The sequence below is a fragment of the Fukomys damarensis genome, unplaced genomic scaffold (assembly GCF_012274545.1).
Source record: "Fukomys damarensis isolate Sample0158 unplaced genomic scaffold, DMR_v1.0_HiC HiC_scaffold_17, whole genome shotgun sequence".
Classification (NCBI taxonomy): domain Eukaryota; kingdom Metazoa; phylum Chordata; class Mammalia; order Rodentia; family Bathyergidae; genus Fukomys; species Fukomys damarensis.
This window is the reverse complement of record NW_022900929.1, coordinates 35,123,308-35,143,217: the sequence shown is the minus strand read 5'-3', so window position 1 is coordinate 35,143,217 and position 19,910 is coordinate 35,123,308. Positions and strand designations below refer to the sequence as shown.

Below are 19,910 nucleotides of genomic sequence, written 5' to 3'. Positions count from 1 at the left end.
GAATGTGTTGATAACCTTCCCTACTTTTAGTAAATTATTTGGAATATAAACATTCTGCCTTATCTCTTACCTTTAGCCACTTTCTGCTTTTCTTCAACTTAGAGAAGTTATATAAATTCCCCTTGTCAGATTTTGATTCTGTATAAAGAAATATAAGGGAAAAAAATGAAAGAATGACTGCCTTAAGAAAAAGGATAGTCCAAAGAGGGATCACAAACCAGAGCCCAAGAAAAAGTATAGTCCAAAGAGGGATCGCATGCCACACTCACCTGACTGCAGAACTCCATTAAGTGAGTATGGGTTTAACATTCCAGAATTGCTTGCTCCAGAAGTTTCACCAAGTAATGAATTTGGAGGTTCTTCCTTTACTTGTATTAAGGGATCCCCAGATTGGGGCAATAAGGGATTATTGTCATCCAGTCCATCTTCACTGTCATCGCTATAAATTGAAGGACAGTGAAATCATAGTCATATCAATATATTATAAGTTAATGTCAGTAGACCTGGACACTTTACAGAAGAAAGTCTGAAAAGTCTGGAAAAGGTGGCTGTGTTATTTGAAAGGATAAACTATCAAACTTAATAAAAATCATAAAATATTGTAAATAAAATCTGCAAGGATGATGGGAATCAGAAATATGCCACAACAGTATACTGCAAAGATAAAGCAACACACCTAGAAATACTCCTGTTGAAAATGGCTGATGTTTGTCGCAGGAAATGGTCCAACCGGAGGGCCCGCTCCAGGTACTGAAGATAGAGGGGCTTTGCCAGCTCACTGCAGCCGCCATCGTCCCCGGCACCCAACTCCGAGGCCATAGAACAAATCTGTCTTCATGCACACACACCTTCAAGTGCACGGCTGTAGAATGGAAATAAGTAGTGAAAAATGTCTTCATCCTCCCATTTCTTGCCTGCTTATTCTCAATATAAAGAGAAATCAGATATTGTGGAAGACAAGACACAGAAAGATAGTAAACTGTATAACCACCACTGCTTCCAAATGCAAAGGCAGACATCAAAAGATGAAGAATATCAAAATATACATGCTGCCACTGCAATGGAAACTCATTTTATACACACACACACACACACACACACACACACACACACACACACACACACACACACATATATATATTTTTGTACTGGGGATTGAACTGTGGTCCTTGCAAGGCAGGCCACCAAACCGCTGAACTAAATCCCCAGCCCTTATAATATATTTTTTAAAAAATAGCACCTTAGAATACATACTTACTTCTCCTTCCCCCTACATGAACAATTATAAAAACTATGAAAAAACAGCTATCCCAATCTAAACCACATGCTTACTGATGTACAATTCACAGAGGAAAGTACTATAGAAGCACTTGTTCACAGAATCGCCTTCAAAATAGCTTCCTTCAGTCTGTAATTATATTCATATGTATTTATGAGGTATCCTATTTATAGGGGAATAGATATATTGGCAGAATATTTTACAATCCCTTGTAAAATGCCATCATAATATTTAAAAATGGTTTAGAAAATTTAATCATGGATGGTGGCACATGTCTATATTCCTAGCACTTGGGAGGCTAAGGCAGGCAGATTACCCCAAGTATGAAGCCAGCCTACACTACATAGCATAACACTGGGTCTCAAGAGACAGAACCAAGGGCTGGGGATTTAACTCAGGGGTTCTGCCGCCTGCCTTGCAAGGGCAAGGTCCCGAGTTTGACACCCAGTGCCAAAAAAAAAAAAAAAAAAAAAAAAAAAAAAAAAAAAAAAAAAAAAAAAAAAACCAAAATAAAACAAAACAAAATTTAGAAAAATGGAGCAAAGAAAATAAAAATGTGGGTGAAAGACATAGGCAAGGCCTGAGCATCTCTTTGCCACCTTTCTTTTCGTTTGTTTGTTTGTTTTCAGTACTGGGGATTGAACTTAGGTCCTTCAGCTTGAGAGGCAGGCAGCAGAACCACTAAGCTAAATCCCCTGCCCTGCCACCTTCTATTGTTAAAGACAATGTTAGACTTTCAATGTCTTCATTATAGAAACAACAGGTGTGACAATTTTCCCCAATTGTCTTTTATGTAATATCTTCTATATTTAAAGACTCTAAAGGGTTAAGTCATTAAATACTCAAATAATTCGAGTAATTAACCACCATCTAACATACAGTGAATACTCAAAACTATTACGCCCACACACACACACCAGGGACGGAACTCAGGACCTTGCGCTTGCCAGGCAGCCATGGCATCACTGAGCTACATCCCATGCCCCAATTTCTTTTCTCTTTTGATACTGGAGACTGAACTTGGGACCTTGCACTTGCAAGGCAGGTGGTGGAACCACTGAGCTAAATTCCCAGCCCCTCAATTTCTTAAAAGTTTTCATCTAACAAACTAAGTACAGATTGAACATCCTTAAATTAAAATATAAGACACTCTGAACTTTTTAAGCATCACTTTCAGATTTCAGAGCTTTTCAGATTAGGGATACAAAACCAGTTAAGTCTATGCAAATATTTCAAAACTCTAAAAACATTAAGATGTAAAACAAATTGGGTGTGGTGGCGCACACCTGTAATCCCAGCACATAGAGGAGACTGAGGGAGAAGGATCACCAAGAGTCCGAGGCCAGCCCAGGTTTACACAGTGAGTTCAAGGCCAGCCTGGACTACACAGAGAGACTGGTTCAAACAAAAAACAAAACAAAACAAAAAAAATCTGAAAAATTTTCTGATCACAAGCATTTCGGATGAGAGATTTTCAACCTGTAATAACTTTTAAAGAAAATCATAAAATCTTGATCCTGAGCTATATTCTCTGTATTATAATGTTTTAGTTTCCTAACACAATCTTTCTACTAAAAGAATGTTAAGTTTTCCCTTAGTTGAACTACAGATTTAAGATAATCCCTGGCAAAATCCCAACAGGATTTTTTTTTGACAGAAACTGACGGGCTGATTCTTAAAATTACATGCAAACACAAAGTACTCAGAATAGCAAAAATAATTAGGTAATTTCAGTGGGCAGGATAGCCTTTTCAACAAACTGTACTAGTATAACTGGGTATCTACAGACAAAAAGATGAATTTAAAACCTTCATATTATGCAAAGCTATTAAATTAGAATGGATCAGAGTGTAAAACCTAGAACTATAATTAGAAATAACAGGAGAAAAATCTTCATGACTGAACATGATTAAGCAAAAAATTTTGACACATCAAAAGCACACTCTATGCAAGAAAATATTCATCTTTTGATCAACCCATGCTTTTGCAGTAAAAGGGATCTGTTCTGAAAAACAAACAAACAAAAACATATATATCAATTAGACCATCAAAATATAAGCTTTTAGGGCCAGGGATTTAGCTCAGTGGCACTGCACCTGCCTCACAAGCACAAGGTCCTGAGTTTGATCTCCAATACAAAAAAAAAAAAAAAAAAAAAATTAAGCTGGACTTTGTGGTGCAAGCCTGTAAATTCCAACACTCTTAAGATAAGGGCTAACGCAGGAGGATGATCACAAGTTCAAGCCCACTGTAAGCAATTAGCAACTCTGCAAGACCTTATCTCAAATTTAAAAAATTAAAAAGGGATAAAGATATAGCTCAGTATGAAGGCCATGAGTTTGATTCCCAGTACAGACAGACAGACAGACAGACACACACACACACACACACACACACACAGAAACAAAATTTAGGTTTTATATTTCAAAAGATACTGACAGGACAATAAACATTAAGACTAGCAGAAAATACAAATCATTTGATAAAGGTCTTGTATGAACGATATATAAACACCTCATAATTCAAAAAGACAATCCTGTAAAAACAAGCAAAAGTATCTGAACAGACATTTCACTGAAGATATAAAAATGACTAACAGACACATATAACAATATTCAACATCAATAAATACAAGATAAAATTACAGCAAGACACCATTTTACCCAACTAAAATGGCTATAATAAAAGACAGCCAGGAATGGTGGCCACTCATGAGGCTGAGGTGTTAAGACTCACAAGTGGGACTCTAGCTTGGGCAACTCAATAAAATCCTATTTCAAAATAAAATTTATGCAGAGCCTGAGGATGTGTCTCAAAAGCAGTGCACTTGCCTGACATGTGGAAAGCCCTGGGCTTGATACCAGTACAGTAAGAAAGCGAGAAAAGAAAAGAAGAGAAGGAGGGAGGGAGGATGGAAGGAAGGAAGATGGGCAGGCAGTCAGTCAGTCTGTCTGTCTGTCTCGGAAAGAATGTACAGAAACCACAACCATCTCAGCCAGGCATGGTAATGCATGCCTGTAACTGTTGGAGCCCAGCTTGGACAACTTAGCAACCTTGTGAGAACTTATCTCAATATAAAAAATAAAAAATGGGCTGGCACACAGCTCAATATGAAGCCCTGGGTTCAATCCCCAGTACAGACAACAAGGAAAAGAGAAAACCAAAACCCTCAGGAATGCTTGGTGGTGCACATCTGTAACCCCAGCACTCAGGAGTCTGGGGCAGAAGGATCTTGAGCTTTAGTCCAGCCTGGACTACATAGTGAGACCTGTCTCAAAAAAAATTTTTTTTCTTTTAAAGAGAGAGACAGAGATGGAGACAGACAGAGACTGGAAGCCTCACACATTGCTGGGAAAAATATTAAATTACTGTCATGCTGGAAACGTGATAGTATTTGAAAGCTCAATATAAATTTGTCATATAGATCAGTACTTCTACTAATCTACTAAAGAGAAAACACACACACATTCCTACTGAAAGCCTATTATGTGAATGTTCATAACAGTATTTTTCAACATATTAAAAAAAGAGAACACTCCAAATGTCCATCAACTGGTGACTGGATAAACAAAAGGAAACAAACTAATGGGTCACAACACAGCACACCTGTAATCCTAGCTACTTAGGAGACTAAGGCAGGAATATAGCAAGTTGGGATCCAGTCTGGGCAACTGAGACCCTGTCTCAAAATAAAAATTTTAAATAAGAGTTGGGAAGTAGCTCAGTGGTAGAGCAATTGCCTAGCATATATGAGGCACAGTACCACAAAAACAAAACAAAACAAAATCTACTGACACATGCAATGTCAATGAACCTCAAAAACATTAAGTAAAAGCCAGACATAAAGACTCCATTTGTACTATTACATTTATATGAAATATTCAGAAAAGAAAGCTAAAGGCTAGCTCAGTGGTTCCACCACCTGCCTCCCAAGCAAAAGGTCCCAAGTTCAACCCCTGGTACCAAAAAAAAAAAAAAGAAAAAAAAAAGAAAGAAAAGAGAGCTAAAGAGAAAAAAAGAAAAGGAAGCTAAAGAGGCAGTAGATTAGTGATTGGCTGGGAGTAAAAGGGGAACTGACTTGTAAGGTACAAGTCATTTTGGAAGGATCAAAAATGTTCTCAAACCACATTGTGGTGATGGTGGCATGACTGTAAATTCACAAAATGTCACTGAATTTTTCATTCATTCATTTATTCACTTATTTAAATAGTTTTTTGAGACAGGATTTTGCTATGGTAGCTCAAGCTGGCCTTACACTCATGTAGCCTAGGCTAGACTCGAACTCATAGCAATTCTGCTTCAGCCTCCCATGTGCTGGGATTACAGGTGTGAACCACCATGTCCAGCTTGAATTCTACATTCATATGAGTGAATTTGATATGTAAATAACTGATCTTGATAACATAAAAAAGAAAAAATAATGGTTTTTTTGGTCTTTTGGTTTTTGGGTTTTTTTTTGTACCAGGGACTGAACTTGGATCCTTGCACTTGCAAGGCAGGCAGCGGAACCACTGAGCTAAACCCCTAGCTCTAAAAATATTTTTTGAAGATTTCAATAAAGTCTCTTTTACAAACTAAAACATAATGTATCTCACTTGGCTTTTAAAATACAGCAAAATCCCCTTAGAAAGCAGCAAACAATTTATCTTCACACATGTATACATGAGTTAAAATATATAAACTCTAAAGCAGGTATGGTGGCCCACGCCTATAGTCCCACCACTTTGGGAGGCTGAGGCAGGAAGATAACAAGTTTGAGCCCAGTCACAGTAACTTAATTATTTAACAAGATCCTGTCCCAAAATAAAAAAAGGCTGGGGAGGGCCAGGGATTTAGCTCAGTGGTTCCACAGCCTACCTCACAAGTTGAAGGTCCCAAGTTCAATCCCTGGTACAAAAAAAAAAAAAAAAAAAAAAAAATGGCCAGGAATATACTCAGTGCAAAAGCCCTAGGTTTAATCTCCAGTACTGCAAAAATAAATACATAAATAAAATATATAAACTCTGCGTGGCTCCTTCCTGAGTTTTTATTTTTAAAAAAGTCAAATTACAAAGTAATTGCACTTACATTATATTTTAGCTGATAATGAAAACTGTCCCAACTAAGGACTACAGAATAACAACAACAACAACAACAAAAACCCAGAACACAGTAAGCTAATTCTTCAGTAACCAGGCTATAAGACTTAATTACTTAATAGTGTTCAGATGGCAATAAATATAGATTCAGTATAATGTCCATCAAAACCAAAGCTAGACTTTTGGAGAAACAGACAAGCTGATATTAACAGGAGACCAAAAGAATCTTGAAAAACAAGAACAAAATTGGAAGACTCACACTTCTCAATTTCAAAGTTTACTACACAGCTGCAATTGTTAAAACAGCATGGTAATGACATCAAGTTAAATATATAACAGCACAATCAAACAGAGTAACACGAGTTCCAAAATAAACCTTTACGTTCGGAATCAGTTGATTTTCAACAAGAATGTCAAGGTAAATCAATGAGGAAAGGAGGCTTTGCAAAAGATGTTGCTGTGACAATTAGTCACATGTTAAAATCCGAAGCTGGCCTAGCATGGTGGTTCTCAGGAGACTGGGACAGGAGCATCATAGGTTTGAGGCCAGCCCAGACAACTTAGCAAGACACTGTCTCAAAAAATTAAGAAGGGCCTGAGATGTAACTCAGTGTAGAATGCTCACCCAGCATTTGCAAGCCTTGGAGTTCAATCCCAAGAAAACAGTAGGGGCCGGGGATTTAGCTCATTGATTCCACGGCCTACCTCACAAGTGCAAGGTCTCAAGTTCAATCCCTGCTACCAAAAAGAAAAAAAAAAAAATAGGAAATCATATAACTAAGTTTAGTGTTATAAACAACACTATTAAGAAGCTAGAGAAAAAACCCATGAAGGTGACAAAATATTTTTAAATCATGTATTTAATAATGAACTGTTGGCATAGGAGAAGACTATGAACAAATCCTCAGTAGCACGGGAAATAGCACACAGAATCAACAACTGGGACCTCATCTTATTAAAAAGCTTCTGCACTGCAAAAGAAACCACCAACAGAGCTGAGACAACCTACAATGTGGGAAAAATTTTTTACCAGCTGCTCCTCAGACAAAGGACTATTATCTAGAATACATAAAGAACTCAAAAAATCAGGCCCCCCAAATATAAAGATCTGATTCAAAAATGGGTATCTGAAACAAACAGACATTTCTCAGACAAAGAAGTGAAAGCAGCAAATAAATATATGAAAAAATGTTCCACATCACTGGTCATTTGAGAGACGCAGATGAAAACAACACTGAGATTCCACCTCACCCCACAAAGAATGGCTGCTATAAAGAAATCAACCAATAACAAACGTTGGCAGGGCTGTGGGGAGAAAGGAACCCTTCTCTATTGTTAGCAGGAGTGCATACTGGTGCAACCATTGTGGAAATCAATATGGAGATACCTCAAAGAACTAGAACTAGAAGTTCCATTTGACCCAGCTACACTGCTGCTGAGTATCTTTCCAAAGAATTAAAATAATCATACCACAGTGATAAATGTGCACCCATGTTTTTTTGTTTTTTGGTACCAGGGATAGAACTTGGGGACCTTGCGCTTCTGAGGCAGGTAGCAGCACCACTGAGCTAAATCCCCAGCCCACTCACCCAAGTTTATAGTGGCTCAGTTTGTAATAGCTAAAACTTGGAAACAGCCCAATTGCCCATCAGTTGGAAACTGGATAAAGATGTGGTTTGTCTATAAAATGGAGTACTACTCAGCCATCTAGAATGAGAACTTAAGAGTCATTCATAGGAAAATAGATGCCTAATGAGGCCATACTCTTAAGTGAAATAAATAAGATACACACATGTAAATACCGAATAGTTTCTCTGGTATGAAAAACTAAAAGTGTAAATAAGATCCAAACTGTGTAACTGACAATGTGAAATAGGAAGAAAAAGGTTAAAGGTGTAGGGGAAGTGGGAAGGGTAGGGGAAAGGAAATAAGAGAAAAAAAAATATGAGAAAAGGAAAAAAATGGAAACAAAGTCTTTGTACATAGGGGAGGGTGGAGGGGGTGAAGGGAGGGCTGGGGTATTGGGAAAAAATGAGAACTAAATTTGTCATGTAAAGGTACAAGATCCCAATAATAAGTGTAAGTGTACTGTTTACTTAAAAAATACCAATAAGATCAGTGAAAAAATAACAATAATGAACTGTTATCCAGGATAAATTTTTTTTAATGTAACAATGGCTAAGCATGCTGTATATACTTGCAATCCCAGCACTCGAGAGGCTGAGGCAGGAAGATCATTAAGTTTGAGACCAGCCTGAGCTAAACAGCAGCATGCTGTCATGAAAAACAATAACAAAACACCTCAATCATAAAAAGATAGTAACTCAATTTTAAAATGAACAAAGGATTTTAACAGATATATCTACAAACATAATACGTCAAAGGCTAATAATAAGCACATGTAAAGATGCTTTAACATCTGCAGTCATCAAGGAAACACAAATCAATCAAACCACAATGACAAAAATAGCACGTGTTTGTATTTACAGTTTCTTGGAAAGCTAAGGTGGGAGGAGAGCTTGAGTCTAGCAGTTCAAGTCCATCCTGGCCAACACAGTGAGATTCCATCTCCAAAAACACCAAAAAACAAAAACTCCCTACTATAACATATGGCTTAGTACCCACTACGATGGCAACAATAAAAAAGAAAATATCAAGTCCTAAATAGATATTAAGAAATCCCATTCATTGCTGGTGGAAATGCAGATGCTGGAAAAGTTTGGCAGTTTTCCAAAAGGTTTACAGCAATTCCACTACAAGATACATCCAAAAGGAATGAACACACACACACACACACACACACACACACACACACACACACAAACTTGTACAGGAATCTCCACAGTACTATCCACAATAACCAAAAGTGAAAACCACCCCAGAAGTCCATCAACTGGTGACAGATAAATGAATTTTAGTACAGTTGCCACAAAATAAAATATAATTTGGCAATAAAAAGGAATGGAGTATTGATAGATGCTATAATACAGATAAACTCTGATACTACTGGGCTGAATCAGTAAAAAAGGTAGTTAACAAAGGCCACACATTATGCTCCCACATACAAGAAATGTACAGAAAAGGCAAATTTATACCTTGTTTTGGGGTTTTTTTGTTGTTGTTGCTGTTGTTTTTTGGTGTTGCGGAATGAACCCAGGGCCTCACATATGCTAAGCCTGCACCATAGGCTGGAGAAATAGCTCAGAGTTAGAGCACTCTAACATGCAGGAAGCATTCGGTTCTCCAGCACAAAAAACAAAACAAAATACACACACAGACACGTATACCAAAACAACTTCAAATTGGTGGTTTTTATAGACTATAAATTATATCTCAATACACACTTGAAAATGTATCACTTCTATATAGAAAAAAAGTTTAAAAGTGGTTAGAAAAAAGTTTAAAAGTGGTTAAAAAAAAGTTAATGGTGGGCTAAGGATGTAGCTTGGCAGCACAATGCCTGCCTGGCAAGCATACCGTCCTTAGCTGGATGCCCGGAACAAGAAAAAAGTTAATGGTAAAATGTGAAAAGTATTTATCACATCCGACAAATCAAAATCCTGTATATTCAGAGTTTGTACAAACTTCCAGCAGTAGTATAATACCTCTTGTACACAGTACTCAAATCGATAATCTCTTATTCAAGACACTATTACTACCTGGGCATGGCAGCACATGCATGTAATACCAGAATTCTACGATGCTGAGGCAGGAAGATCACAAATTGGAGCCCAGCCCCTGAGCAACTCAGCGACCTAGTGAGACCTTGTCTAAAAATAAAAGAATAAAAAGAACTGAGAATGTAGCTCAGTGCAAAGGCCCCGGGGCTCCATCATCAATACACACACACACACACACACACACACACACACACACACACAAAGAAGAAATGTTACTACTATTATCCCATTTACAGATAAGGAACCAAAGGCTTGCACATGTTAAATAACTTGTTTTAGTTTATACAACTTAACTGAATAAGAATTTGAATCCAGGCAATTTGACCCTTGAACCCTCACCTTTAATGACTATATGTTAAGACTAGAAAATATCTAGAAAAATACATACCAAAACTGAGCATCTTTATTTCTGGGTATTAAATTAAAGAGAGACTTTCACTTTCTATTTTTAAATTTTAATATTTTTCAAAATTCTGACTATGGGGATGGGGCATAGCTCAGTGGTAGAATGCTTTCATAGTATACACAAGGCCCTGGGTTTGATCCCCAGAATGGGGGGAAAAAATCTTATACTGGATATGTTATTTTTCAAAGTGAAAAAAATTTTTCAAACGTAAAATATAAATTATATATTTAATATACATATATTAAGTATATAGTCTAATGTGTTCTAGCACATAAACTTACAAAATTCATGTTCCTGTCAAGATGTATCCATCAACTACAGTACTCAAGAAGTTTCTCTCAGACCTGTGTTCCTTTCCCCTCAAATCCTACCCCTAAAGGGCAGGGGATACAGCTTGGGGATACAGTGCTTGCCTCACATACACAAGGCTTTGAGTTCAATCTCTAGCACCTTAAAAAAAAACTTGTCCCAGAAGTAAGCACTTTTCTAATCTTTATCAGTACAGATTAATTTTGTATGCAGCTGAAAACTTAACATAAAAAGAAATCATACTATAGGTACTCATTTTTGTGTCTGGATTCTTTTTAAAACATGCTGAGATTCATACATGATGGTATGTATATTATTCACCCCTTTCCAGTGCTGAATCAGATTATATGAATGAATATAAGCATACTTGTGTGAAGACAGTGAATATTAATGGTTTTCCCCTCCAGTTTATTGCAGAAAAGACACTGACATTAATCCTCAAAATACTAGCCCTTTGAACACATATAACTCCATCATTCTTGCCACTTTTTGAAGCCCTTCTAAAGTGTTTTTATGTGGTGTGATCAAAAACACAGTGAATGCTGCTAAATGCCAAAGGAAAGGCAGGCTTGTAAAAATATCAGTGTGTCTTGGCCAAAGTCAAAATGACCATGAAAAGTAAATGTTTTAAATGGATTTAGGACACTGAGGCAGCCACATCAGTACAACCAAAGACACTCAAGAAAGAGGACTTCCAGAATGACTTCAGAAAGTGTCAAGAATGACCGAGTAAGAATGTTGGAAGCAAAGGGAAGTATTTTGAGAGGATTACTGGCAATGTGTCTTTTACTGTAACAAAAATATTTTTAAAATTTAAACATACACCATATTTTTATCACATTTTTATCTGAGTTTCAGCTGCTTTCCATCTTTGCCAACAGGTGGTATCATAATCTCTAATTTCAGACATTCTAATCTGTATATCCCTGATGACAAGCTTTTGCCTATATGTGCAATTTCCTCTGTAAAATGTCTGTTAAAGAATTTTAAGGGCTGGGGATTTAGCTCAGTGTCACCATGCTGCCTAGCAAGCACAAGGTCCTGAGTTCAATCCCTGGTACCCACTCCCCAAAAAAAGGAATTTTAATCTCCCTTTTAGCAATAGTTTTTCTGAGCTGGACATAATGGCATACACCTGTAATCTCAGCACTTGGGAGGCTGAGGCAAGGAATCACTGTAAATTTAAGGCCAACATGGACTACATAGTGAGTTCAAGGCCAGCCTAGACTATATGGCATCATCCTGGCTCAAAAATAAATAAATGTAGTAAATAAATGTAATCATTGAGTTATAGGGGTTCTTTATCATAAAATTCTTTGCTATATGACAGTAAGTCACAGTAAGATTTATGAACATTCAAATTGTGAATTTGCACAAGTGTAATGTTTAGCTTTGTGTGTGTGTGTGTGTGTGTGTGTGTGTGTGTGTGTGTTGTGTGTGTGTGTGCTTGCAAGGCAGGTGGAGGAATCACTGGGCTAAATCCCTGGCCTCTCACAAGTGTACTGTGTAAAACTCATTTTGCCAGATAATGAATGAATCTGATTTATGAATCTTCTCCCACAACTGAAATTGTTCTTAAGTTAGGGATTTACTGTAATATTTACTGTTACTAATATTTGTTTGTGGATTGAAATATTCATTTGAACTAAGGTACTAAGTCTTCTCTAATTCATCTGTAGATTGACCCATCTCCTTTCCCATTCCCAATCATACATGGTTTTTAAAGCGACTTAGGCAGGCGTGGTGGCGCACACCTGTAATCCCAGCACTCGGGAGGCTGAGGCAGGAGGATCACTGTGAGTTGGAGACTAGCCTGAGCTACATAGTGAGTTCCAGGTCAGTCTCAATTACACAGTGAGACCCTGTCTCAAAAAACCAAACCCCCCGCCAAAAAAAAAAAGACAAAGAAAGAAACTTAGCTACAGGGTGTGGTGGCACATGACTGTATCCCACTTGGGAGGCTAAAACAGGAGGACCACCATGAGTTCAGGGCAGCCTGTGCTACATAGTGAGTTCAAAATCAGCCTAAACTACACATAACAAGACCCTGTCTCAAAAAATCCAAAAGAAAAAAGAGCCAGGGATTGTGCTCACTGGTTCCACTGCCTGCCTTGCAAGCACAAGGTCCCGAGTTTGATCTCTGGTACCAAAAAAAAAAAAAACACACGCCTGTAATCCCAGCACAAGTGAGGCTGAGGCAGGAGGACAGCTGTGAGTTGGAGATCGGCCTGGGCTACATAGTGAGTTCCAGGTCAGTCTCAACTACATAGTGAGACCTTGTCTCAAAAAACCAAAACAAACAAACAAACAAACAAAATGATAAACCATTCTTTTATTGGTTTTATTGTGTATCACTCTGCAACGATATTTTTTTTGGTGGGCTTGAGAGGCAGGTGCAGTGCCAGAGCTAAATCCCCAGCCCTGCAACAATATTTTTAAAAATCTTCAGAAGACGTAAATAGCATTCAAATCAAGCTAAGTAGCCCCCTTTATAACTCTGCACCAAATAAATGCATGAATTTCTTTGAATATAAATGTTACAACTTGGGATCGAAAAACACCCAGAATTAATCCAGAAGATCCTGGTGTACTTTATCTTGATCAGTTCAGACTGGGATTCAATTTACAGCCATAGCTCTGTGTACTGCTCCAGGATCAGTCTAAGAGACACTAAAGGCTCTCATAACATAACTAGAACCCCTTACTATAAAATATGCAAGAAAGTTTTTCCCCACCTCTCCAATATCTTCCAGAAAACTTACTATATACTTTAAATCGACAAACTAAGTTATTCCCCACTTCTGTTACCTGAATTTCTTTTCTTTGTTGTATTGTACTAGGGATTGCACCCAAGGAATGCTGAGCTATATGTCCAGACCTTTTTTAAATTTTGAGACATACTCTCACTAAGTGGCCTAGGCTGGCCTCAAGCTTGCATCCTCCTGCTTTAACCTCCCAAGTAGTTGGGATTACAGACATGGCACTAGCCCTTAGTTGAATCATTACTGTGATAGCTAAGTTTTTGTGCCTTACCTAATTACCTGTTGTTTAATAAGGAGTCATAGAAGAGAAAGAGATAGCTGGAGTTGTAGAAGCAGAATACTCCTCTTTAGTGTACATGTACATTTCTGTTCTAATGTAAAGAGTTTACAAAAACTGCTTTTCTTTAGTTTCCTTTTAGAGGATGATGGCTGAGAATATACCTCAGTGATAGATCACCTGTCTAACATGTACAAGGCCATGGGTTCAATCTTTAGCACCAAAAAAAGAAATTATTTGACAAAATCTAAATTATCTTTTAGCAATTCTGTTAAGAAAAAAAAGGAATATTTTTTCATAAGATTAGAAAAACAGTAAGCATAATTAGGTTTGATAGGGTACTTTCTGTCTACCATAATTATACAACATTCACAAAATACAAGTTCAATGGCTCATCTGAAAAACATTTCTGCTTTTTATGAAATGTTTCAGTTAATCTGAACAAGCTGGGGGTGGTGGCACACACCTGTAATCCCAGCCCTCAGGAGGCTGAGGCAGGAGGATCGCTGTGAGTTCAAGACCAGCCTGGGCTACATAGTGATTTCCAGGTCAGTCTCAACTATATAGTGAGACCCTGTCTCAAAAAAAACAAAAAAGAAAAGATCTTAATAACAACAAAAAAAGGCTCTTAAAGCCAGCTACAGTTTAAAGTAAAGCTTCAGTTATGTCATGATGGGAAGAAAAGGCAAGTGACCTAACATTGAGAGCCCCATAGTGTGATGGCTTTACTGTCATACTGGCTCATTTAAACCTCACAATACAAATTTAACTCTCATTCTGGTAAATTTAAATAACTTGCCAAAGTTAGAATTAGCACTCAGGGAGAGGAAGGAAGGGGACATAAAAAAGAATTAAGATATACAGGTATCAACATGAACATAATCATTATGTACTAGAAACATGTACTAATAAAAAAAAATTTTAAAGAATTAGAACTTATCTAACATCAATCACTCTGAAGTCCCAATTCTTTACCTCTTCTATGGTACAACAAAATTAAAGGAGCAGCTATGTTCATGTCCCACCTTTATAATCTCAGCTATTTAGAAGGCTGAGGCAGGAACATGCCAAATTCAAAGCCACCTGGGCAATTTGACAAGACCCTGTCTCAATTATGTGGCTCTGGCTCCAATCCCCAGTATGAAAGGCAGGGTGGCTGCACAGCAGGATACTGGCCTAGCAAAAAGGCCCTGGGTTCAATCCTTAACACCACAAACAACAGCAAGTCTAGTGAGAGTATAGCTCCATTGCAGAACACTCACTTAGCATGCTTGAAGCTTGGGTTCCATCCCCAACACCACCATCACCAACAGGATAATGACTATGTTGACTGTACCTCTACCCAGGTCGTTTGCAAAGGACATTACACCTTTTATGCCTGTTGTCCTCCACAAGATTGCTAAGAGTCTTTCTTCTTTTACTTTCAAAAGCATCTAAATCTGAATACCAAATTATTTGGTTACCTGCTCCATGGTAAATAAGAGGTAAAGAGCCAGGCATGGTGGCACATGCCTGTGATTCCAGCACTCAGGAGGCTGAGGCAGGAGGATGAGTATGAGACCAGCCTGGGCTACATAATGAGTTCATGGCCAGCCTAAATAAAGTACATAGCCAGACCCTGTCTCAAAAGTTAATAAAACCACAAAACTTTTATTTAAAGACCACTATGTATCAGACTACTGAACTAGACAGTTCAAGAAGAAAGAGACCCTGCCCTCAAGAAGCAGAGGCAGACAGAGCCCTCTACAACTTGTTCAAATAGGCCACTGCAGGAGCTACAGTTTATTCCAAAGCACAAAGTTGCAGAGATAAAAATACCACCTGCATTTCAAATAGAATAAATAACTCCTGGCTAAAAAGGGATGGCTCTTCCATAAATCTGTAAAATGGCAAAGGAAAAAATATCCTACCCACCTCATAAGTGTATTGTAAGAAAAACTTGTAAGTTTATATATTTTACCTTCCTTACTTTTTCTTCCTTAATAAAATCTAAATTCTCTTCCCAAAATGCAATATAAATTCATTGCTCAATATCCACAGGGAATTGGTTCTAGGACTTCTGCAGATACCCAAGCCCAAGGGTGTTCAAGTCTCTTATATTAAAATGGCATAGAATTTGAACATGCTATTTACTTTTAATTATTTCTAGATTACTTATAATACCTAATATACTGTAAATGCTATGTAAATACTTGTTATGTTATATTGTTGAAGGAAAAAAAGACAAGAAAAAACTCTGCCCATGTTCAGACTCTTCTAAATATTTCTGAACTACAGCTGGTTGAATCTTCAAATGCTGAACCCCAAAGATAATGGAGAAAACACTATAGTACTTTTTAAAATCAATATGTTTTCTTTCTTTTAGGAAAAAACCATTTCACTTTCCTAGAAGAGAATCTTCAAGAAGATAAGGACAAAAATACCTTATCAGAATAATAAAGTCGTACTAGCACAACTGCCTCAGGGAGTTCTGTAGTGTAAATCAGAGACAAAACAAGTTTAATTCCTATTTATGAAGTATTAAGGACAATATTACTAAATCAAAAAATTCTAAAGGTGAGAAATATCTTCTGATGAAGCTGGTAGACCCTTCATATGTTAATTCTAAAAAACAGGGAATACAAGGTCCAGAGTTCAATCCCAGTATCAAAAACAAAAACAAAAAACAGGGTATAAGAGTGGCCCCTAGGCTGTTATTTCCTAAGTTTTCTGGGGTAGGTATGCTGTCCGAATTATAAACAATTTATTTAATTAAGAATTTGAAAATGCTTCGGTGCAGTTCAGTGGCAGTCCTCCTCCTTAGCATGCTTGAGGCTCCAGATTCAATACCCAGCACAGAAGAGGAAGAGGAAGAGAAGCAGCAGAAGCAGCAACACCAACCACACGCAGCAGCACCACCACCAGCAGCAGGAGCAGGAGTAGGGGCCAGGAGAAAGAGAAAAAGAAGAAACAGCTAAAAATCCCTCTCCCTGAAGAATCAGTGATTTCAACAACTTCCACAGGTACATCCATGAAGACATTTACCCTTTTCAAGAAATGAGAGGACTGAGGAGAAAATGTTCCCATAGGAGAAGGGCGGTACTGGGGATCGAACTGGGGACATTGCACTTCAGAGGCGGCGGAACAAATGAGCCAAATCCCCAGCCCAAGCCCAGCAAATCTTAAGAGCTCAACACCATTCTTCAGCAGAGGTAAAACAATATTCGTTTACTTGGCAGTCACTTGTGAAAAACAGATCCCATACAAAGTACTGGGGAAATGTAATTATTAGTTACACATAGTTAACCTTCCATTGTCAAGAGACTGACACTGAGAGGTTATTATTGAGAATATAAAGAGGCATCCAAACACAGCTGATATCCCAACATGCTTTTGTAATTAATTTTCCTATACTATCAGTTTTTACTTTGGAAGTGGACAGTTAATCCTGCTCTCTCAGGGAAGGTGTATAGAACTGTGTTCCCCAAAAGAGGCCCTAGAATCAAAGTTCATGCTAGACATCCTAGAGACAAACCATGTATAAATAAGCAAGAGTTGAATCATATACTAAATGGGTCCCACTTTTAGGTCAATAGGTATTTCAACCACTCAGATCTATGATGATTATATTAACAGCAAATATGATTGCTTTTTCTTCACCATATGTGAACAATGTGAACAAGGAGATATATTTACATTAAACTAGGTGGTCAATCAACAGTTGTTAAACTCATGTTAGACTTTTTCCACTATGCAAGAAGGGAGGACTCCATTACAAAGAATTGCAAACTTCTTTTGATTTTAGTTTTTGAAATATTACTGCAATAAAGAGTACACACACCTACTGATTTGCCAAACATTTTATGTACATGTATATTTTATATATGCACTAAATTTTTATATATGCATTAAACCTTATATGAGTTACATACCAATACAACACCACTTTACAGATAAAAAAGACTGAGCCTGGGCCCAGGATTTAGGTTCTGCTGCCTGCCTTGCAAGAGCAAGGACCCAAGTTCAACCCCTAGTACCAAAAAAAAAAAGAGAAATTCTAAAAGTCTGACTCCAAACCCCCACAAGATAAACTAGTCCAACACTGTCTGAAGTACCTTCAACAAATCTGAGGTTCCTAGACCCTAAAACCATGCCACTGAAGTATCTGAAGAGTATTTGAGTCTACAGTCATACCACACTGAACACACCTAATCTCATCTGAAGAATATGTGAATTTATTCAATCATATGTTTATATCTATACTGACTCATGTTTGTTTTATACTAACGGTTATCATCCAATAGTACTTTGTATTGCTGCTCAAATTGTTCCAACCTTGGCTAATTGGAGGCGCTATTAGTTGGCTCCTGTGTTCCTTTGATATACCCATCAATGTTGCATTGTTACCTTTGCTGTTGTCTTTAGGACATATCCTTAATTTCTGGCCTACAAGATGCTCAAGGATTCCTGCACCAATCCTTCCTCAACCATTTCTGCAAGGAGCCCTAGTTCCTTTTACTGGAGAATGTATTAGAAGCCAAGATCTAGACAATAGGTATGCACCTGCATGTCATTTCCTTCAACTTTCTTGGCTAACGGAATATGGAAGTATGTATGTGTGCATTAACCCAAGTAAATATACACCTCTACCAATACTCCAATAAGCAGTCACATGTATCTATAATAAGCTAAACACAGGTTTGTACTGTATCTCCAACTCTAATCCATTACCACATAGACCTTCTAGACTTCTCCCCAACTTACGAGTAATCCCCACTTCAACAGTGAGAAGCCTATGGCCCATGATCCACTTAATTATTCAGGTGACATAATATATAATGTATATCAGTATCAGAATTGTTAACCTGTACCCCTATGAGATACAACTTTATCAATTAGTGTACAGTGCTTATGTACACTTATCTTACAGGTATCATTAATTTCCAAGGTTATTTAGGTCAGCACCTTCCTCTGCTCTTCCCCTTTTCAGTAAAGATGCTTCGCTTATTCATGATAGTTAGATTCTCTTATAACAGTCTACTTTCCTTCTTGGAAACCCCTGACCTCCCAAGTGATTTTAACTTCCTTAAAGTTTACTTTTTGTGCTGTAAAAAAAAAATTTTTTTTTGGTACCGGGTATCAAACTCGGGTCCTTGTGCTTGCGAGGCAGGTGGTAGAACCACTGAGCTAAATCCCCAGCTAAAATTGCTTTTTTGACAAATGCATAACATCATGGTTCTATCATTACATTACCAAATAAAACACTTACCAGGCAATAATTTTAACTGAATTAATCAAGAGATAAGTTGAATCTACTGATTAGCTATAGGTAGATTTTAGTACTATCAACTATTCTCTCAGGGTCCCAAACAGCCTGACGATAAAACAAGGGTGTTCAATTAAGACAGTAATATAGAGCATCTATTAAATACTGTCAGAGATGGTGCTAAGCACGTCAAATGGATTATCTCATTATTATGTGTAACAACTCTGCAAAGTAGGTACTATTATTATCCCAATTTCAAAGATGGAATTAAGGCTTAGAGGTTAAATAACTTGCATATGATCACATACCCAGAGAGGTGGTAGCACTGATACTTATGAGCAGGGGTTGACACAATAGAGCTTTTAGACAAAATCCAGCCTTCTGCCCAGTTTTGTAAGACTTTTTAAAGCCAAAAATGGTTTTTATATTTTTTAATGGTTGGAGAACAGAAATTAAATTTCGTGACAGATGAAAATTATATACATTTAAAGTTTCAGTGCCCACAAGTAAGTTTTATTGAAACACAGCCCCACTCGCTCATTTAAATATTGATTATGGCTTCTTTTGTGCTACAACACAGACAATATAGTCCTCAAAACCCAAGACCTTTACAACCTGATCTTTTATAGAAACTTTCCCTAGCCCGCCTCTAGAGACTGGTTATTGTGTTCTATGAATGATTCTAAAACAGCAAACTATTACTAATATTGAAATGACATCCTGGGCTGGGCGTGGTGGTATACACCTGCAATCCCAGGACTCAGGAGGAGGATGCAGGAGGATGGAGAGTTCAAGGCCAGCCCTGGCTACATAATGCATTCAAGGCCAGCCTGAACTACATAGCAAGACCCAGTGTCAAAAAAAAAAAAAAAAA

At 37.6% G+C, this 19,910-nt stretch overlaps 1 protein-coding gene across 1 annotated transcript in view; it reads right to left on the bottom strand.

Moving 5' to 3' along the window:
• The window catches only part of Ino80 (INO80 complex ATPase subunit), a 122,475-nt gene that overhangs the window by 95,249 nt on the left and 7,316 nt on the right, over positions 1-19,910 (bottom strand). The window contains exons 2-4 of the mRNA XM_010624714.2: positions 677-862; positions 270-439; positions 71-138 (exon numbers count right to left, since the gene is read on the bottom strand). Of these exons, the coding sequence (XP_010623016.1) occupies positions 71-138; positions 270-439; positions 677-819 (381 nt within the window). The 5' untranslated portion in view covers positions 820-862. The remainder of the gene's footprint in view (positions 1-70; positions 139-269; positions 440-676; positions 863-19,910) is intronic.